General features: G+C 33.1%; 2 protein-coding genes across 10 annotated transcripts in view; one reads left to right on the top strand and one right to left on the bottom strand.

Moving 5' to 3' along the window:
• Positions 1–24,046, bottom strand: part of LOC138938969 (nicotinic acetylcholine receptor alpha7 subunit) — a 170,381-nt gene that overhangs the window by 47,308 nt on the left and 99,027 nt on the right. For 2 of the 4 annotated variants that reach the window (XM_070306391.1, XM_070306394.1), the window contains one exon: positions 10,863–10,907. The exons of the other annotated variants lie outside the window; for them this stretch is intronic. In XM_070306391.1, the coding sequence (XP_070162492.1) occupies positions 10,863–10,907 (45 nt within the window). The remainder of the gene's footprint in view (positions 1–10,862; positions 10,908–24,046) is intronic. 4 annotated transcript variants of the gene reach the window in all.
• Positions 1–24,046, top strand: part of Zir (dedicator of cytokinesis) — a 169,258-nt gene that overhangs the window by 25,616 nt on the left and 119,596 nt on the right. The window lies entirely within an intron of this gene.

A 24,046-nucleotide genomic window follows, 5' to 3' on the forward strand; every position in this document is an offset into this window, starting at 1 on the left:
TCAATAGTATTTACAACTAAATGACGTTAATGCCACTCATTTATCACATGATCATCAAGCTTGTTCGATAAATAATATAGTAACAGTATAATATCTTATGCAGCGTTAATAAAATGCTTCGCGTTACAGAAGCTGAAGTTACGAAGTTTCATTAAACGTCGCTAATTAATTACGCGAAGAAATTGTTAGCCAGCTATTATTTATGTTAAGGAACGTGCGTCCGATCGCGTTTATCTCCGTTTAAGGCTGGACCGCTTTTAATTGTTGGCGTCGTTATTATAGCGCGGTAATTCCTGTAATTCGGCGAGTTAAAAAGTCACACAGATAATTAAGAGGCATCGAGGCTCTACTTTAATTTTAATACTCGGAATGCCGCCCCTTGCGTCCGCGCCTTTCATTGCTGCTTAATTAAACTCGTACGGGAAAGTCGTTTCATTGTTGTTAAGAATATGAAGAACGCGGGGTGAGAAATGGGAAGCGAAGCTGCGCGCCGAAAAAAAGTGATGACGAGATAAAAGCTACAAAAAAATCCTTCCTAAAAGAAGTAAAAAGATAGAGCCACAGTAATTTAAATTACAGTTTTCCAAGCTATTGTAAGGCTCTCACGTATGCGAGTTTTTCCTCTGCATGCAGACTATGAATCTCTTCAGTGTTAATCCTTTTCGTCATTTCCCCGAAATTCGCAGCGTCAGCGAACTCGCCGCATTCGCAGTTGCAAATCGTGCAACTCTGCGGTAGATTAGGCCAGCAAATAGAAAAGTGTATTTACGTAGGTAACGTGCAGGACTCGAAGGGCTGCGTTATCGCGGTAGCGCCTTAATCACATTCGCAGCGCACGTATTGTATATTTACCTCAATAGTAAATACTCCATTCGCCTTAGCGTATAACGCGTACTGATGCACAGAGTGCATAGGATATATCCATTAATCGCGATCAGAGCACGAATGAAATTGGGTCGTCCAAAGTTTCCCGCAGGCTTTTTGTCTTATAATAGCACGTCATGACATTCATAAAATATGTTCATGTTTTTTTTTCGAGCGTACAGTGTTGGTTTGTTTTAAAAAAAGCTTAACTCGAGTTAATATAATAAAAAATATGTTATTTATTATTCTAACGATTTCTATTATAATTTTATGTTAAAATGAATAAGCCATTTTTTTTTTTTTTTTTTTTTTTTTAAAGAGATCTGTTATTTTATATGTTGAACAGAATAAATACATATCTGCGAATATATGCATAAATTATGAATAGTAGAAAAAAATAATCATTCAGAAATGTTAGAAAAGTATTTTTAACGTATTGTTTTAATTCTTTAATTTATATGTATAATTATTTGTTCAACATTTATAAAGATAAAAAAAAAGAATTGTTAACATAAATTAATATTATTTATTCATCGAATTTAAAGTGTTTCCTTGTAATTGTGTTACATCATTAAATTTTAATTACAACAAACTAGAGTTAATATCCCTTGAAGTTATACAACACATACTCATCCGTTCTATATAACTAAGCTGTAAAACTCGTCAAAGTACCTGCGTCTCTCGCGCAACTCATACCATCAGAGCATTAACAAAGAACAAACTTTATTAGATTCTTTTTACATGCACGGGCCCGCATCGAGTATGCCTGCAAAAAATGCTTCAATCGCATGCAAATAACAAAGCAGTTATTCAGAGCAATCAAGATGAACGAGTCGTCTTGTAGATGCGCGTCGAGGAAGAGACTTATAACAATGTACGTTCACGAATCTCACACAGACGCGCGCGCGCGCGCGCGCAAGTAAAAAGTAAAAGACGCAAACGAGAGAAAAGAAATGGAAACTCATAAAAGTGCTGAATAACTCGGGGCCAATATAAAGCACGCCAAAGTGAAATCGAGCTTGGCACGTGAAGATCGAGCGCTTCGCGCCCCGAGTTTACAGCCTGTCAAGAGCTAGACCTTGACGAATGGCTGCGGAATTTGCTCGAATCGAGTGGGTCGACTGTCCTATTTGGCCTCCGGTCTTGGAAATCAAGTAGTCTGAGGACCACTCGAATCTTTTTTTTCCCCTGTAATTCTGAAACGACACCTAGATGCTATTCTTTCTCGTCCTCTCCAACGTTTCCGCCCGTATGAAAGCTCTTTTCTTATTTATCTGTCGGCGCATACAAATACACGAGATCTCGCTGATTTCGGTGACTTGAGGATAATCAAAGATGCCCTATGAACCTCGGATATTCGTCAGGCGGCGTGACAATGTCGAGTTTGCGCCAAAACTAGGGAGATTTTACACCCACAGCTTATAACACATTGATGTCCTTTGATCAGAGAGGTACCAGCAGCTAGTACCGTAACTCAATTTTCGGCGAGAGCCAGTTAATGCACCCTCGATTACTCAAGCGACCCGGATTTATCGGAAAACGACCCCCTCGTGGAAGGAGCCTTTTCTTGTCCCCAGCGGACGTGCGAGTTGAATTCATTATAGTAACCCGGATGGCATGTAATTGTGACTACGGCGATAACGCTATAATCAACGTTTCTGTCTCGGGATCCGCGTGACGTGTACATATAAATTTTGTATGCATATGTTCTCTGACGTATGTAAAGTTTAGATCTGTGTCCGTGTTAACAGTCAACGGACTAGAGTGACGATGGTCATTTAAACAATTATTTAATAGGCTTTGTATAACAAAGTTAATTTCACGTTTTACATTCGCATTCGCGGCACTCTTAATTAATAATATTGATTTTTCGAATTTGGACCGCGAATTTTTCCGATATCGCGAACAAATCGAAATGTTTTATCGCAATTCAAATCTACAAAATATAATGAATAAAAATTTATGTTAGCGAAAATGAAAAAGCTACTGCTAATTTCATGGAGAAAAATATAACAGCTTGACTGAAAGCGGCTTTCCATTGCTGGGCTTGCATTTTCATCTTTCTCGAAAACATATTTTTAAGACTAATTATATTTTTCATTAGCAGATTCGTATTTTGTATTGCTTGTATCTTTCTTTTTAATCCTCTCTATTCATTACGCGCGGCATAAAAGAGAGCTTTTTCAGGAATAAGAAAGAACTTCATTCTTCTCGCCATCTTTAATGAATTGCTTTTGATATGGCGCAAAGCGCAGCTTCTTTATTTCATCGACCTACCTCGTTATGAAGTAATATAGAGAATAATTAGAAAAGTACCTAATCGATGGACACATAATTGTAATTAATTATATAATCGCTTCGAAAAAAAGTTGCCAATTACGAAGTTTCTTTGTTAATATTAATTGAAATCTAATTCAAATAGGATCTTATCCAGTCTCACAAAAATATCAACATTTTACAAATTAGCATCACCGTTTATAATATTATCTTCTGTGATATGATTTATGCTCGATTTATAAAATAGATAGTAATTTACAAATTTTGCTTTAAATGTTTTTTGTTTTTGTATATTTAAATACTTCGGCACTTTTAAGTAGGTCGAGAAAATATTTACGAGCAACTACATCGTTGCAAATCTAATTTATTCAACCACGTGGAATCTAAATAATTCATAACACATAAAGTGTGCCGTTGCATCGCGAGCTTTTAACAAGAAGCAACGTAATTCTTGAAAAAGTTGGCTAATTTATCCTTAATCGCGCGTGCGTCTTTCAGAAAAATATTTACGCGAGAGAATATTTTCGAGACACACTCTGTCAAGAAATGAACCGGAAAGATTTATTGCGTATTTTCGCCATTTCTATGCCACACAGACTAATTTTCTAATTTTCCGTTGTCAAAATATCTTATACACAACGCGCGCAGGACATACTATGTACTCTAATTTTAAATTGCTACTAAAGAAATAAAATAAAATAAAAAAAATATCGATCAGCTTTTGATCTCTTTTACGTATATATATTTTATGTATTTTATTTTAAACCGTAAACGCTGTTAAAAATACTCGCTCCAGTGTTATATCCTAAACGGACGCACGTATTAAGATCACAAATCGACATTGTCGAACGCAATCAATGGCAAACTTGTAACTATATTAAAAGACGCATCAAGCGACAATGCAGTCATAATAGTACAAAAAGATATTCTTTTCTTATTCCGTTTCTTTTTATTCCTATTCTTAATAAATAAACTGTCGCGATTTCTCTCTTTTTCTCTATTTACCTTTATTTTTATACAAATTGATAGGATATAATGATTTTTTTAATCTAAAAATACAAGATTAGTAAAATAGCAGTATTGAAAAATATTTTAATTGAATGCAATGCGTGGTCATAAAAAGAGAAAGACCGCTATTTTTAACGTTTTAATTCCAAAATTGTTAGCTCTTTTTAGAGAGTATATTTTTGTTTGAAATGGTTTTTTTTTTTTTTTTTTCCCCAAGGGACTTTCTCAGATTGTTGTTCGCAAATTCCGCACAAAAGATAATTGAAATTGTTTGCGTGGGATAGCCGAAACATTATAGCTGGGCGTATATCCGCCGACTTTGGCAAATATTCCGTTCGTTCCAGCATGCTCAAAGCTTGTGACCGAGAAACGTCGTTTCCTGGTACAGCGGATTTGTACAGGAATTCGAGGAAACGTATGCGCGTCCATTGTCCAAACCTGGAAATGTCTCCATCAAAAGAGCTCGACGAAAGAATGGCTAATTGTTGAATGACGAGAGAAATAACGTTTATCATGTAATTTATATACTTTTGTATTTCGAGAAGATGAGAAAGCAAAGAATAGATATTTCGGAGAAAATTGAGAAAAATTTGCTTAATTGTACGTAGATGTTTTAATGAATAAATAACTTAAAAATGTGTCGTTAAATAATTCAGCATTCTTATTAGATTATTTTGGTCAATATCAAATAAAGAATGTATCAAATTATTGAACGTTGTTGAATATATGGGAATAGTGTATTATTCTGATAAAATTATTTGCATCTCCTGATTTTTTAAGTTTTTTATATATTATACGTGATATAAAATTATAAGGAAAACTTTCATATCCTAAGTTCTGTCGTAAATTAGAGATTTTTTTTCGAAATGGGTTTTTTTTAGCAAATAAAATTGAATGTTTTGGAATTCTAAAGAGCCGCGAGAAATACGAAAATGATAACGAAGCTGTAATCTTTCATTTAAAGGAGAGTTTAACTATTAAACTTTCCGGGTTTATATCTTTGATCTCTTTATTTAGTCTTAATCCTGTCATAGTTATTCTCCGTAGTACAAAGCGAAAGGAATGCATAAAGCAGAGCTTAAGATTTTCATATTTAGCGAAGATTTATACATCTCTCGGGAAATTTGTGTACCAGACCGATTCAAAGTTTGAAATTTAGGAAAGTTTTGAATAAATATTGATAAAATATTAGTAAACAAATATCATTGCCTACTTATTTCATATAAGTAGGCATAGCGCTTTTCAAATTACTACAAACTATTGTACATTATCATAAGTTAAACATTGATATTATTTTCAGTCTTGTTAGAAACTCGAAAAAGTAATTGTCAAATTTTTTTACTTTTAAGAGAGAATATACAAATAGAAGAAATAAATATAATTATCTTTATAAATTTAATTTCTTATAATTAAATTTAATCATTATTCTTAAATTCTCAAATCAAGATACGAGTAGGTGAATTTTCAAGTTCTGAAAGGCGAATGAAAGTACTCGATATCTGTGATGAATTTTACAATGACCTAATTAGTGATTCCAATAATAAACTCGTACCATTTAATATCAAGCTATTTTTTCCTGCTGATATGAAGGAACGCGGAGAAAAAGCGCAATTAAAGCAGCACCCCTGATGCTGTGAGCGCAGCAATTAATTCTGTGGGGATATGGCATGATATTGATTAAAATAATGGCGGAATTAAAAGTAAGTCGATACGTGACGGCTATTCAAAAATTCATGAAATGCCAATTGATGAAACGATCTAAATGGCATTTTTTTAGATACGTACTCAGAACTTTCTCCGCATCAGGAGACGCTCAGCGATTGGGTATTTCAATAGAAATATTGTAATTTTTCGCGATTGTTGGCTTGATAACTGTATTTACATGGTAACAGAAATCTATTCCTAATCAGTATGCGAGAGCTATATTGAAAGCGACCCGTGTATCGACGCCTTTATATATATTACTGCTTTCTTCCCAGGGAACCTTTTGATAAGGATATTGCACTCCTTCATAAATGAATCCTGGCTCGCGGCAAGGAAAAAAAATGAAGTGCACGATATCGAGAAAACGTTGAAAATTAAATCGACATGAAATTAATATCGGGTATTAAAATCGCTTTATTTTTTACTACACGGCTAATTGAGAAATTAAATTTGACGGGTAAATAGTGGCGCTTCAAATCAAGAGTTCTCGATTTAAATAATTAACGCACGAAAGTATTGTAATTTAATACGCTTAATTAAGATTAAGATAACTTATCTGAGTTTCTTTTTCTGACTTAAAAAAAAAAAAATCAGTTGCAAACCACGCGAAACGTAAACTATTGCCGATTCTTGTGACATCTTAATTAGTATCAGAAAATTTCAGCCAAAATTTGTGCTATTTTTGCACATTTTTTATTTAAGCGTTTAGATATTGTTTTATTTTATAATTAAAGAAAAATTTATATTAAAAGAGTATATTGTTGAATGAAACAAATTTTTCGATTTGATTCCAATTTTTCAATTTCAAATAATTGATATAGAGAGCGAATGTAGAAAAATCCAGTTTGCTTACCAAGCTAAAAGCCGCGGATATAACGTCAATTTGATAAGATCTGTCGAAGAATTGTATTGTTTCTCTTCGCGATTAATTCTAAAATTAAATACAAAGGATTCAAATTTTATATATCGTTTTGTACATGCGTAAATAATTTTTTTCTACATTTGCGAATCCTAAGTGAGATATATTGAGAACATCGGATAAACTCGTCTCTTAGTGCACGTATGGAATGGAGAAAAAAAAAACGGGGTCGGATGTAACGAATGAAGAAGATGGAGGATGCAGTACACGAGGAAGAAAACGAAAAAAGAGATAGGTACTACTAGAAATGAAAAGGTATGAAACACCGCGGTTTGTCAGTCATAATACTGGTTGGTCCATTAAAACACGCCGAGATTCGAGCTTGTCTTCTACCTCGAGTATTCTCTTTCCTAGAGTCGATCGAAAAGTTACATCGGACGTACAGAGTTTCTTCACCGCGATCGCGTAGCGTAGATTTTCTCGCACGACGTAGAAGTTTGTTCAACTTGAAAAAGCTTTAGAAGATTTGCCGATATCATTCCATCGATAACGCGAATAAATTGAAAATGGATGACAAACATCTTAAGAAATATTTACATAACATTAATCAAGCTCAAAAATCCTTTGAAATTAGGGGAAAATGATTTTCTTTTAAAATCTTTATCGATGACGAATTGAAATATATTTAAAAAGTTTAGTCAATTCATGTTGAGATCGTTTATCTTACATGTAAAATGTTATTAAGTTATTAAATTAAGATTGTTTCAGAAGTTGTTCGTTCTTCACAAGCCTTTTAACGTCCACGAAAAAATCGTTTTAGTTACATATAAGGCGTAATTCACATAGTGATGCACTTATACGTAATACATCGTCCTTGGCGTGTAGTTTTATATTTTATGTTGTACAAGAGTTGCATTGGTTTTCACTCTTAGCACGTAGTAAAGCACACCACTGTTCGGAAAGTTTCCCATACACGCATCTATATATTATTTTCGCTCTATGAGATTTATCGCCTCTGCGATAGTAATGAAACTCGCAAAACCTGTCTGACAAGAAGCATGTACGAGGAGTTTTTTTTTTACATATCCGTAATGTAAAAATCGCTCGATAAGTTTTTAAAAGGCGCGATCAAGGAAACATTTTCTAACAACGTCAAGTTTATAAATTATTCTTGAAATAATTTTGAAATAACTCGGTAGACATCCAGAAATAAAAGAGAAGATTTTTGGAATCCGGAAAAGATCCTACGTGTAATTCAACGGTTACGTATAGCGGGCTCGCCTACCGAAATACACTATATCGTCCAGAGGAAGATACCTAAATGATCCAAACACGGTATCTCCATTACCCGATAGTCTACAGAATCCCTGGGCAACCATTTCACCGGTCCCGTACAACCATCGCCCATCCATTGGAAGAAATTGTCAAATACCTAGGGACGTACGTGTAGATTACGAGACACCCGGTATACGTTTCGCGCATGTACTTCGCACGTGCTATCGTCGACGGCTTGCGGTATCGTCGCGCTAGTTGCATTCCCTGTTCCATCAGCGAAAATTATGTAAATACATTCCCTTCTTTCATCCCGATGCATAAAGACGATGGAACCGAAGTAACGAAACTTTATGCAGCGCCGTCTCGTCTCGTCTCGTCTCGTTTCGTCTCGTTTCGTCGTCATGCTAGTTTCGTCGAATCGCGTTGCGTTTCTCCGGCGCAAACAAATTTTGCACCACTTTTTACATAAATTTCAGCATCGATCATCTCGATGTGTTCAGTTAATTTAAGAGGAAGTGAGATGCGCTCGATGTATAAATACGACAGTTATAATCGGCGTATTATAAACAGCTGGTCGGAAATGATTTATATCAATTGAGTAATATATGAGTATTAGATAATTATTTGCCAAAATTGTAAATAATAATTAAATGATTAGAATAATAAAATAGTGATGACGCCAATTTACAAAAATGAAAGAATTAATATGAAATAAATTGAATATCATACTCTCTCTCTCTCTCTCTCTCTCTCTATATTGATATATTACAAAGGTATCGTTTTACAAACGTATTTTTATTTATAATTTTCCACTCGCAAAAATCGATCATTTCTTTCAAATTAATTCATCGTTCAGTTTGCAAACCAAATATTAGTCAAACGCGTCGGTCTATTCAATAGCGATACGGTGAGAATTGGAACGGAATTGCTTTATAAGCAAGCGTGAGTATTGAGAATAATATCGAAGGGTTTCGAGCATATATAAAAGGCACTTTTTAACCTTATATTTTTTCAATTTATTCACGACAAGAGATAATGGTTAAGTACAAGTTATGTAAAATAAATAAGTTACGTCACTCGCGACATAGGTTTGGAAATGGAATATCTCTTGCTGTGTGATTTAATGATCAATCCGCAGTGATTAAGTTGATAATTTCTAGCGGTTGTAATTGCAAATATCAAATATATTCGCAATATTAACGCGGACTATGCTAATACATTGTGCATTAGTTATTGGTATTAACATTGCAAGTTAAATTTTGATATTATATGTGTTTCACGGATTATCATATTTTTTAAGAAATAAAAATATTTCTCATTGATCTCTATTATTTCCATGACAGATAAAATATGTTTAGCTGTATCTTGAAAATACGATTTTTCCATCTTGAACACGTATGCCCTTCTTCGTGAAACACGGATTTAATTTCGGTTCTTTTCTTGCATTCGACACAAGTGCATTCGATAGCTACGTTTCATATAACATTATATCGATACACGCGGACGTCGAATGTCCCTTGAGTATCTGTACGATTTATATTTGGGAAACGTATCGGTTTTCTAAGTCAAATGCAGCTGCGTGTTACTTCCGTATGCATTGGTCGTCATGAGACACAGAGGAAAGATTAAATAGCGAGAGATGAAAGCTGACGTTTCTATATCTTCGGTACGATAGTACCTTCGAAATTACAAATGTTATCAAATTAATTTATCAGATGTCACAATGCGAAATAGTTTCACAATTGAAACAAGTTAGTTACTAAGAAAAGTATAATATAGAATCTACATAAGTATTAAAAATGACAACGCGATAACAGCAAGATATATACTTAATAAAATTTGTCTCTTCGAACGAATCTGGAATATCAACTAGCAATTGCAAAAATTTTAAATCTCTGCGGGCAAAATTAGCTACCAATCAGCAGCGTAATAATGATTTTTACCCTTCATATCGTTGTTTGTATCGTCAGTTGTGCCAAAGGACGTTACGCGTCGGACGTTACGCGGTGCGATTCGTCAATCAGCATTCAAAAAATGGTAATGTTCAAATTTAGGCCATTGTTACGTGCGTGAACTCACGCAGAATTTACGCTCAACAAACCGCGAAAAATAAGCAACGACGATCGCTTTCGAGCCCTGTGAACGGATCGAAACCCGCTCTCTGGAAGAAAACACTGCCGCAGTCTTAATAAAGGCGCATCGTCGCTTGAAAAAGTAACCTGTTGCGGCTACCCTATTAATAGTTGGGGTGCCGATAAAAATCCGATCTGATATCGCCGCGGTTTTACTCGAAAGCTTTTCTATCATATATTTTGAAGTATGCTGATGATCCAATGATAAAGTTGCAAATAAACGATACAATCAACGTTTAGAAGCAACGAACAATTTTTTTTTATATAATAAATTTTGAATTATAAAAGATTAATGCTTTTATATTGATAAAACAATAGCAGTAGTATATCTACTTTTGACATATCGATCTTTGGCGGGTAAAAACTGATAATTGCACGAGTGAAATGTAATCATATGTAAATAGAGTCAGTTTATATCACGAATTTTGTTCCCAATCTTTTTGCACCAATAACTGCCTGATTTACGTGACGCAACTATTTCGCGAAAACGATTTGAAACATCGGATAAAACTGAACGATGTGTAACGCGGTAATTGGATCACTCTCAAATACACTTGAAACAACTTTGGATGAATCAAGACTGACGTCCAATTAATAGAATATTGAAGATTTGTTAAAAAATGACAAATAGTTTCGAAGAGTTTTATGCCGTTCGTGTAATTGGCAACAATCAATTTGAAGGAAGTCGCGATTTGTTTTATTTTTCACGAATTGGAAACTTTGAGTAAATCAGAGAGACTTACCAGTTTCAGCCAAAGATTCGTGATGAGCAACTGATTCTTTTCGTCCTATAACAAAGATCAAATATTAATAAATTTAAACACACACTACATACACATTAAATAACTGTTTTCCCGTTTAAAATATATTTTTAATGTTGGAATGAAAATTATTCATAATTCGTCAAAAAATAGCATTTCACAATACTATTACATAGTTTTTTAATATTTATGAATAGTAAAATACACACACACACACACATTTTATATTTAATTTAAACAGGTTTTAAACTTCTACAATTAGAAATTAAATGGAATACTGAATGAAAGATAAATAAAAGCAAATCTAGATTATTCTGCACAAAAATATTTTATACACTTCGAAAAGTAAATTTATAATATGGCATGTTAACATTATACATAAATATATACACAGTTTCTATTTTTTGTAAATTTATTTCCACCAAAATTTCATCGCCACGGAAATAGTACTTGAAATATTGATGATTTTAAGCTTTAATTAACACTACAGTCAAAGCTAAAATAATCCTATTCTGTTGGCCTTTATCAGTTTTTGTATACCAATTGAAGCCGTCAACTCTTATAAAAACGTACATTATTTCCAATTCGTTATTGGACACTAAACGAGAAATTTGATTACATCATAACCAATAACAAAAATAATCAAGTGAATTCGAAAAATTCAATACGTCTTTTAAAATACGAACGTACAAACAGAAAGAATTTATATAAGCTTATTTTATATCGAACATTGAAAATAACAATGTGTACAAAATATAAAAAAAATAAAAGTTCTTATATAACAAAATCGATATGAAATTTTTTAATCTGAAAAATTCATTACCAATTATATGGTAAATTACTATACTTATGTGGTAAAGCTATTAAAAGATGTATATGTAAAATTCTATTGCAACATAATGGCAAATTGATTTTTTGTTAATAAGGTTAATAAAGTTTTTTAATAAGGTTAATAAATTTAATAAAGTTTTTAAGAAACATTATCTAGAATTTTTCATATTTGCATTTTAGTCCTTCACAAAGTTTTATTTAATATTATGTTTAAAATTATATTATACAAAAAAATTGTTTGTCACGAATGAAAAATAGAAGCACACGAGTTTATGAAAAATAAGGTATACAAAAACTTTGAGAAAATATCGAAAACAAGATATAACGTCAGCTTCAGAGACGGCAGAAGCGTTGTTTTATATCATATCCGCATGTCAAAAGAAATATTCCGAAGACAAATGTGCGACGAGTGAATGCATGCAACGATCCTCGCGACTTCTTGACATACAAGATGAGATTGTTCGTGATGTAACGCTTAGTTAACAATATTGTTGCCATTTTTACTATTGTCGCAGTAGGAATTTTCCGGTTTCGTTCGTTTGTTCGTTTCGCGCATTGTCAGCCTCGTCACGTAAGGCATTGGCTTTCGGGTTTCCCAGTGTTCAAACCGCGTTCTTATCCTGATTACAAGCGCGCCTTACAGGAGGAATGCTCACCTCCCGAGAAGCTGCATTCCCGTGTCCCAGAGGAGGCTCGCATCCACGAAGATGAGCTTCGATATATCCTCGAAACATACAGCGATACGAGACATGGATATCGATCCTTGTATCCGGAAAGCACGCAAGGGAGAAGCGCCGATAGGAACAAGGAAATAATATATCATGTTGTACTACAATACGAACTTTACACCGCGTTAAAGAAAGACTATTTTCAAACCAATCGTCGAAACTAAAATTAATATATTATTTTCTTGAATGCTAAGTGATTTCGTATCCTATATAAGATAATTTTTTTTATTTTAATATACAAGTACTAAAAGGTATCTTAACATAATAATTGCACACATATGTACGTAATAGTATCTTTAGAAAATTATCTTATCTGACTTTTTTGAAAGTAAAATACAAGAGAGATGTAGACGTTATTCTATTCACGCTTATTGTCGACAATCTTATAATTACTCCCATTCTCGATAGCTCGATTTTCTAAACCGATCGTACATCAATGAAGTTAACAATCAGCTTTTCTTCTCTCGCGACGTATATCGGATGTTTCCGGAGTCCCGGTCCATTCCACAGAGAAAAGTGAGCTCTGAATTTTCCGCCGGCTTATCCTTTCGTTCGCGTCCGCAAGATAAACTGTTCCTCGATAATTGGATCTTATCGTTTAACCTCGCCCCTTTCAAAAACTACCGCTCAAAATCCCCATCTAAGGTCGAGGTTAATCCATACGGTCATTATTTTGCCGCATTCTCTTGCATAATTTAACGTCTCGTTGAAACTTTTCATTGCCGACCGAGTTCTCCAAAGATCCGTCGATCTTATAGGCTAATGGGACCATAACTGCGCGTGATCAGACAATTCTGTCTCGTTAATTTAACTGCAGTATGGAACTGAGAAATTTTCCATATCTAGGATGTATAAAAAATTTTTGAACTAACATTTCTCTTATGCATTTGCAGTCGATTTTTTCATTAGCGTAAATTTCAAGTTATTTCTCGATCTTATGTGTTATTTTTCAATCTTCTAATTTTCAATTTATAAATATATACGTATATATAATAAAATCTCTTAAATTATAAAAATCTTAGTTCGAATAAGAAAATCAGAGTTTAAATAAACTTCAAATAAGGGAAATATAAATACATAGAACAAGAAACTAAATAAGAGTTCTATTCTGTTTCACAGAGTGTAACGGTAATCAAATCTTCGATTCAGAGAAATTTTTATTCTTTGAAGTGCCAAAAGTAACGGCACTTCGTTTCTCTCAACTGTCGAATCTCGCAGCATGCTATCGCCTGGATCTGTTCCAACGTACTCTGTTTTTCTGGGCCTCGAATCCTCAGCCAGAATTTTCGAGCAGCCTGGGGCAAATATTTGAAGGTTTAACAAGCTGTCGTCCACCATGCAGTTAAACGAGAAAGAGAGAGAAAGAAAAGTACGAAGAAAAAGTTCTACCGCAATATAACGCTCACTAGAATTGTCCGAATTTAGAAAGAAAACAGCCAAAAATCTCGCACGCACGTATTTATCTTTTATCATTTCATTGTGCTTTTTAACGCAGATTATTTCAAAGAAAGTCGAATAAGTGAATGACATTTAACGAATGGCTAATCACTCTAGTAAATAACTATTGACTTTATGCTCAATTTTGCGATCGTAATAATGTATGTATCTCATAATAACAATATGATACTTCTAGATTTTAATTATAAAAACATATAATTCTCGATAGCGTTTATTATCCGTTAATTAAAAATTACATGTTATTACCGGAAGTATCGCGTTCATTTAAATTAGGTAAATAGCAATTTGCGCTTTAGATACATAGCGTTTTCATAACCGCATACAGGCACGCAACCATTGTAGATATTCCGGATACTGATTAGGAAACTATGCCGAGGGTTGTTTCAAGGTTCGCGTGCGATATGGCTTAACCGCGATTGTACAGATTTTATGTGACCAAAGAGAATGTTCAGAGTCTGTTCCGACAAACTGAACACCGCCGCAGACTATTGCGGTCACTTCAATCAACCGTCCACAAGCTCGATTCTGTCTACAAGCAAGGTATCTCTCGGTATCTCCACTCGACACGTGCATCTAGCTATCTTATCCGATGATACTTGCACTGAAACCGTCTTCAACTCAATTATTATAAATTTTGAATCAGAAATTAAGACGTAGCCATTAATCGCGGATCAATGATAATGCTTTGATTCGCATTTTAAAATTTTTAAAAGAATGTATCGAAAAAAAAAAGAAATGCTATTATTTTGACAGATCAGAGTCAAATGCTATCTCGATGATTTTTTACTCGTACATGGAGAACATTCGAAGTTTCATCGACGAAAAAGAGCAGAAATATTTATAGCCAAATAAATAAAATTATTACGCGAAATGTGTGTATACAGGTGAAAGAATATAGTGGATATTCTTTTCGGGTCAGTGGTTTTAAGCCAATTGTACTAGAAATATTAACGATCGCTCTAACTTCGGTAAAATATTAAAAGGCTGCTAAGACAACACACTCACGTAGGACAATTTTATATTATTTTTGAATACGTAAACGTCAAAATGCGAAAGAATTCATAAATGTTATAATCGTAAATTCGAATTCCTTGTATGGATGAGAAAAGCGAAACAAATAATTTTAAAATCTTTTTATCAAAAAAGAGACAAAGAGAGAAGATAGAGAGAAAGAGAGAGAGAAAAAGATATAGAAGCAAATAAGTTATGACGGACATGGCATTATATGGCATAGAATATAGCGCAATATTGCGCCGGATAAAGTTTCTCAATGAGATATTTATGTAGTTTTACGCAAACAAAGTTGAGTTCTCTAGTTTATGAAAATTTGTTTTATACGAACTCTCTCTCTCTCTCTCTCTCTCTCTCTCTCTCTCTCTCTCTCTCTCTCTCTCTTTCTCTCTCTCTCTTCTATAAAATTAAATTAATGCGGACTGTTTTGTTCTATTTTTGTATAATATAAAGTATTAATTGTCTATCCTTTTCGATCGTATCTTTTTCTAAATCTTTCCCTAAATGTGTCATATCTCCAAATATCGTAACTTTTAATAAGATACTTTAATAAGACAAATAAATAAGTTATTCAGTTTTCACACAAATTAAAATACCTTGCAAATTTTTCAAATATTGAGAATATTTCAATATTTGTATATTTAATTAATATAGAATTTTGTTTATTGTGTGTATTATAAAATATGAAAAACTCTTTATGCTGATCACGCAGAGAGTTTTACTTGCTAACGAGCATAACTTGTCGAAATTATTTTATACTTTTAATTAAAATTATTAAAAAAATATATAATATTTTACATACTTGTTTACATATTATATATTATAGTGTTTACACATTCATATCATCAGTCGCGGTCGTATTCTATAGAACGGAACATAATCGACTCGATGTTAGATGCGAATTGGTGATGCACTCTCAGGGCATTAGATTTATTTTAAAATACACGGACGCGCGATCAAGATCCAAGTAATTTCCAAATCACTACATATTCCGATGGGGCGAAACCTTTCGAACAACTTGGTAAAAAAATTTGCGTGTTCGAATTCTCGGCTATCCCAGCGGAAACATGAATCGCAAATTCGTCCTTCGCGCGATAGTGCATTACCGATAAGTTATACTACATCCAGATGTAGATACGGTGTAACGAAATCGTCTCAAGGGATATCATTTTGCTGCATATATCCTACAGCATCTCAAACTATCCACGGAATCGCGCTCGCACGCAATCTCTTACCGAGAGATACGTATTCTTCAAAAAGTTTAAATAAATCGAGCAGCAGCATTATCCAGCGCATTAAATTTCCCATTAAATAGATCTGGGAATTTATATGCGAGTCCCGTGACTCATCTGTATTGTCGACGGAAGACGTATAGTTAGCTAGAATTTCGTAATTCTGGGAGGTATAAGTACGCAATAATCTCATGCAAAAATATTTATATCGTCACAGACATCAGAAGATGATAGATATTGTATTTCGTGTTTTTACATAAATAATCTGTATGAATCTGAAAAGATTAATTTTTAATAATGATAAATAATAAAACGTTAATGCATTATTCTCTTTTGACATATACATCAATACATTTAACATATTTAATGTCTTAATAAAAATTATCACCATCAAAAAAAAAAATTTCTTATGTAGAAATCAATATAAAAAATTACTTACACAAAAGATAGAATATTTCAATTATTAACCATTTTCGTATAACAAAAGAATATTTCTAGTATTTCTGCAGATGTATTTAATTGCGTAAGTTTTTAAATAGATTTTTTAACTCTATTCTATATTTTGTATATATTGCTTATTTGCTAAAATCGAATTTGTAAAGTTAATTTTTTGAATTCTTTTGTTTGTAATTGATAAAAAAATCTGAAAATTAATTTGTTTAAACATTTCTTAGATATTATGTGGAATATATTGTATAAACATAATATGTGTGTGGTATGTAGATGAATAATTCAAATGTTCTGCAAGTATAAACTTGTTACTGAATAGATTAGTATAAATGAAAGTGGTCATATATCATCGTTACACACCACTGTTATTTTCTATTCAAACATTTAGTTATCTTAATCACCGAGAGAGGATATCGTGTCGCATTGACATTTGAATTTCCTAGATTGCAGAATACGCATGTATAGCATCGTATGAATGAAAAAACTTGCACGAAAGCATACTGGTGAACTCACGTCCTTAATGCATGGAAAGCGTTCTCCGAAAGCTCATCATTGGTCTGACAATGAGCGCATTGTTTGGTAAATCGAGATGGGAAGAGGGGGATGAACGTGGGATGTTATGTGTGCGTGCATGTAACGGAGCAATGCCATAACGTGTTACGGTCATTTGGGGAATGCCATAATGTCACGTGGCCAATTTGCATCTCGGCTATGTTTCGAGGAATCACGAATCCTCGAGTGACCTGCATTGCGATGAAAAGGTCACGAACGGATGCATCGAATTAAACGGACTGATCGGAAATGTTCAAGAGATCATTGATAACAATATTGCAAATGGATACATGCTGACAGAAAGATTAGAGAAAACTAGAGTGAAAAATAGATTAGGCATGTCGGGCTCTTTATACATTGCACTACATGTTTATTAATTTGAGAAATTGCTGCATTATAGTGATATTATTAAACATTTTTATTAAAAATATTGGAATTTTTTTGAAATCTCTTTACAAAAATATTACTTTACAAAATAACTTTTGTTTTTGGTTTAAATATTACTTATCATTTTTTTAAATAATAAATTTGTTTTAATATGTAGAAATATTGAGTACATATATTCATCAACAGTAATGAGGAAAAGACGCACATTCACACATATACACTTAATAGAAACAAGCAAAAAGGTACATTAATTGAAAAGGGCAAATTTCTATAGTCTGATTACGAATGTGCAATCGCAGATCATTATACATTGTACGTCATACACACAAACGCGCGATCAAATGCTGAGTGGGCAGTAACAACGCACGTTGCTTCTACCAAATAAAGCATAGTGGTTTGATTATTATTTTTTGGCATAGTCTTTGATTCTGTATCTAATCGATAGTTGCCAATTAATTTCAAGCTAAGACAAGTCAATGGCAATCTTTCCATAACATTTATTTAAATTCTCTATTGAAATTATATTTTATTACACATTTCTTGGTAATTTAAATTATCTATTTATATTAGCAGAAAATTAATCGCTAAAATTTTAACTGAATAATTTACACAGAGCTTTCACTTTTAAAAAAATAATTGGAAAATTTAAACACTGATATATTGAATATACCATATGAGATAAATTAGCGTAGATAAATGTAAAAGAAGTATGTTCCAAGCATCCTTGTGGAAGGAATGCTGCTATTATCGTGCATATGTTTTTTTTAGGGCATCCTGTGTAAGTGGGCGAGATATGCATGAAACATACTATTTTGTCGATAAACGATACTTCCGCACAAGAGTAACGTTTTATTGGAGAATTTGCAGGGGAAACCAAGCGGTTTTCATTACATCCGAAAGGTCATTCGTTGATTGCTAAAACGTCAAATAGAACAGACGGCCAGGTAACCGACAAGAGATACGAATGTTCCCTTTTTCAAATGATTTTAATTTGATATCAAGTGAACATACACGCATTGAAGAGATCCCTCTCAAATCCGCTTAGAAAAGTTTTCCGAAATAATTGCCATAAAAAAGTGCCTGTCAAAAATATCAAGAGTAGATGCTTTTCTACAAAAATTATTTGAAATTGTACATGTTATTGACAGTTTTATGATTTTAAGTTGTTCTATTTAACACTGCAAAATCACATACAAAGAGTCAATATTAAACGCATGATTATCACGGCTATCAAAAATAAAAATTTTCTTGAAGAGTGAAAAAAAAAAAATTTTAAATGATCGCTGAATTTCTTTCAAAGAAATTTGTTATTAATAATGATTGCCAGGAAATCAGGAGTTTATTCATTTCTTAATCTTTGAAATGTTAAATATAAAATAAATATTAAATAGCAAACGATATAATTTTTTCCTCTTTTAAACAAAATTAAATCAATGGAGCGATAAAAATATAGATCAAGATGTGAATATTTCCTTAAATAGGATGTACATTTCAAAATTTTATTATCGGAGTAAAATTGTTTTTAAATAATGAAACTAACGATAAGAAATAGACATTCCTCGGGATATTACCATTTGTATCTATCCAAGAATATATTATTAAGAATTACACTCACGCATATATATAGATAGTAGTAAATAAAATAAAATATCTTATCCACATTAATTTATTAATATAAATAATCTTTATAAAGGATATAAAGATATAAAGAAAAATTAAGGCATTATTCTAACAACATATTCCTCCAATCAAATCAAGCTGAAAAGTCCTGAATAATTTTTTTTTCTTTTCTTAAATGTTTGGTCCCAGAAATGCGCTGTTAAAATACTGCTCCAACTTATGTTTACATTCTGTATATTTCATAAAAAATCAAAGATAAAAATGGTACCAGTATGATATGAACTGAAATGTTTCATATATTTCCATCTCGAATATTGAGAAACGAAGTATTACGAAGAATTCTTGTTTCAATACATTGCTATTATATTTAGATATAGCAAACGTCAGTATGTCGCATATGATGGATGATACGTTTTACTATGTTATGAGAGTCATAAGTTAGAGCTTTAAAGATACTTATTCCACTTCGCTTTCCAATCTTCATTTCTTTTTACGTGCAGAACGATACTTTACGACTTAACGATGTTGCCCTTTTTTTATTTAATCCTATCACGGTGGAAACTTGGCACGTAGGTCTTGCAATTTATCATGTCTATCGGGAAAAGGTTTCTTATCCACATCCAACTTCCGACGAAGGCTTAGTTTGACTAAGGTATAAAAAAAAAAGTTCGACTATCGCCTAAATGAGATCGCCCATAAACTTGATCTGAAAGCGCAGTCGTTAATTAATACAGTAAGATCATGCTCGAATCGTTCATTAAAGCAATACAAATTGATGCCGCCGCAATATAGAATTATTCAATATTTGTATGAAATAAATCCTCGTGTTGTACAATCTGATATACGTGTCGTGCGTCGATGGCGTTGGAAGGTAATTAGATATTGAATATAATTGCATAGCATTGACAGAATATGATATCGATATTAATATCATAAAATATATAATTCAATATAGAACATTATCATGTATGACATATAAGCGATAATAATATCAGGAAATGAATAAAAATCAACATTTGATGATTTGATAATAACAGATATTTTTCAAAAATTATTTTTCTCTATCTAAAATATATATATATATAATTAAAAAATTAATCTTTTGCTCTTAATTTCGATTATTTCATAATTTTAATATTATCTTATTAATAATTAGAGATTGGATAACTTTAAATAACATCATATCTATAATAATTTTCAAGAGACATATAGCGTTTACGGCGTTATAAATTTTTAGATTATCTTTTTTTAAAGCAAACGCACAGAGCTTTTTTTTTTCTCGAGCGATATCATAATAATGAATTTATATTTCCTATTAGTCTATTAGTTTCTTTCAATATTTTAAATACTAAAAAGTATTCTACAATGTCGTGTCCATATGGAAATATTCTATTAAAGACAATGATAGTTTACATAATTTCATAATTTCATACGCATGAATTATTCAATATATTCTGGATTCTAATTCTTTCCTTGTTTACTGCTAGTTTGGAACTGGTATTGAAACTGACAATCGTAAAAGACAATTTTAATAATATATATAGTATTTCAAGCGTATATATATTGTCCGATATATCATAATTTAGGCTACGCTTCCGTAACCTTTTTTATCAAATGGAACGATGATGAAAATTTTCACATTCCCAGATTTCTGAATTTTATTCATTTCGAGGGTAAATTCAATTTACTGCGGAACGTATCGAATGTAAATTCTGGGAGGAAATTCGCGCGGCGCGAGTAAGCACAGTCTGGCTCAATTAAGGCAAGTCGGTCGAAAAAAAGGGGGAAACGAGAGATTTCAGCAGATCGGAATATCGAAACGAATTCCTTTTGCATGTGTACACAATCTATTACAGCGGGCTTATATTCGAGTCACCAGGTATCGGGGGGTGCGAACTTTTTCAGTAATTAATCGGTCCCGATATTTTGTTCCTTCTCGGCACCCTGGCTCACCGATTAATCTTATTTTCCATCGCCGAGCCAATCGGCAGGACTCCATTGTATTCTCGGTGGAGCACGCTTTTTAATTGGCATTGACTCGGTAAACTTCGCTGTAACTTTGTCGATGAGAGACTCTATCACCGAACGGAATAATGCCGAGGGTTCCGACATACGGGGGGTCACTATCGACGAGATCTAGATTAGCATTGGCCAAAGTTAGCTACTCAATTATTCAAACCATTGCCGCGAAGGAAACTCGAGAAACACAAAAAGAACGCAAGTCGTGCTAATTAATTGGCGGGTTCAGATGTGAAGTGCCGTAACGGATTTCTACCTTAAAGTCAATTACTGGATTTTACTAGCTCATTTTCCCTGAATATATTGTAATATAATATACACGTAAAGTGCTCTACTGTCTTTTTAAACCACAAATCAAAACTCTAACACAGTCTTAGATTATTTAAAATTTATTTGAGTATGAATTTAATAAAAATTAACTATTGTAGATATATATAATATCAATATTATACGAACAAATTGCAATTATAAATTATTCGAATTGTAATGTGATCGACGTGCGATATTAAATTGACGTACGCCGATTATGTAAACTTTTGAGCGGAAATCAAGGGAAGCATTCTTAATTGTGTTACAAGTAAGCAATGCTAATTTCTAATTCAATCAGATTTGTAGACGTTTTAGAGCGAACTGTCAAAGTACGCCCGGTGAGAATTAAGCATCCGACATCCGACAGATGAATTAATTCCGGCGGTCCCATGCGATATCGGAACTGGATATCACTGGTATATGCAAGTGTTACGTCAGTTGCGTGTATTAACGACCGTCAATAAACAGCAGTTACAAACATTGTATTGTGCTTTTGTCATTGGTCGCGTTTCGATACGAAACAAACTCCTCGATATCAACTGCTGTTAACTGGAAACATTTAATATAGATTTAAAGTAAAAATTATTTTTTAAATAATGTACTCTAACGTTTATCCATCGAAATTCACCAGAATCAAAGCTACAATTGTTATATTAAAAGATTATAGCACACATAGTTTTTATTTTAAAGGATTTTTAATTAATTCAATATTACTTTTAGCAATGTTTAACTTTATTTACGCTAATTTGATTTTAACTCCAAAGTTCCTACACAACATTTAATGTTTTAAGGATGCTTTCATGTAGTTAGAGTAATTAAAGCAACGCACGGAAGAATGACAAAAGCGCGTTCACATCGCGTCTTTTCATCAACCTGCTTTAGTTAAGACTCAGTAAATCCAGCAATTTCGCTCGGCAGAAAAGGAAAGGAAGCAAGCATATTCCGTTCACTGAATATTACACGCGTTTTTCCCTTTCGCTCGGCATAAAAATGATGTGATTTCCAAGCGAAATAAACCAAAGTTAGTCTCGTCGCGCTAGTTCCCTTTTCATTTTTCGCACGTGTTATTTATTTCGGCGATGGAACCAGCGGATATAGACCCGAGATCTGACGATTTTCACGTAAATCCCGGGATTATGCGCCTTTCAACGCTCGAGAAGATATAGAGAAGTATCTTCGACTCGGATACTTTATAATATCGCGTTACACGATTCGAGAGCTGTGGGATTTAACGGATGAAAGAGGACGACCTCTCGATACCCGTTTCAATTTTTCGCTACGTGTCTCTTCAGAAAACGTAGCGATGAGTATTAGCTCCTCGCGCTATTGAACGCGATATCATAAATGGCTATAACATTGCTCGAATAATGGTCACGTCATTTATTAAATCCTTAGAGTTTACACACTTGGCCTCTACGCGCACGTCTCAAATTAACTCAGCATTGGTCTCACGCTTGCATGCGTACGCGTGCAAACAAGGATTGAACCATAAACATCTCAGTAATATTTTCTTCGTTATTTAGGTTAATTAAAAAATCGCACTCATGTACTCTCTTAACCATAAGATATTTAACTCTGAAAAATTTAAAGTTATTTAACTCAAGTATTGCAAGCTTTGATACATTCTCTGTATATTTCGAAAGGGAGTTATTAGTCAAACATCTATAGAATTCGCTGGAATAAATTTTTGTAATTATTTAACGCGAATAATATGTATCTATAACAATTGTAATTAAATAATAGTTTTGATACGTTGTTGGTAGAAGAACGTAATATTTTTTTGCGTTTCTCACTTCGATTTTGTCTGATTATGAATTCCCGGTAATCCTCCCGGTTATTCGTCGGAGGAACAAAAATTATTCGGCGGTCTGAAAATGCGCTTCGCTGAAAATGTAACTCAAGCGCGTCCCCGGCAACTGATTCTGATTTAAGCTCGCGAGGTTAAATCTTGCGGAATGCTCGAAAACGCTATCAGTAAAATATGAGCCGTTCGAAGCGAAAGAAATGAATTAAATTTAGAATTATCATAAATTTAGAATTTTAGACACACATTCCTTAGAGGATAATAAGTAAAGCTCACAGTAATATGTGAAATGATTTGTACGTATATCGTTTGATACGATATTATAAAAGTAAACATAACAAGAGAGTAATCGAGTACGTATGATAAACCAACATTAATTTAAATATTTTAATGAAAATATTTCAACCAGATTTCAGAATAAAATTACGAACGTGGAATAAAATTTCTAGAAAAATGTCAGGAAGCCATTGAATATCGGAAATGGTAATTATATTCAAATCAGGCACATCAAGCGAAAAGAATCTCCTCGATAATTCCAAAGTGTGATATGCCACATGGAGCGACATTATTGCGTCGTTCGAGATTCGACACATTTAACATTCCACCAATAGAAAGGAATATGTCGAACTCCTGGCTCTGTTACAAGACTTTTACGTTGCTCCAGGGAAATTGCTACGGCAATTTCGTTCGTCGCCGGAAAGCTTCGAACAAAAATTAATATTCACTTTTTGGCCGTTGAGATAAATGAAAAGGCTCGTTAAAATT

The sequence above is a fragment of the Polyergus mexicanus genome, unplaced genomic scaffold, assembly GCF_030449975.1.
Source record: "Polyergus mexicanus isolate NDT 795.1 unplaced genomic scaffold, iyPolMexi1.0 SCAF_13, whole genome shotgun sequence".
NCBI classification, from domain to species: Eukaryota; Metazoa; Arthropoda; class Insecta; order Hymenoptera; family Formicidae; genus Polyergus; species Polyergus mexicanus.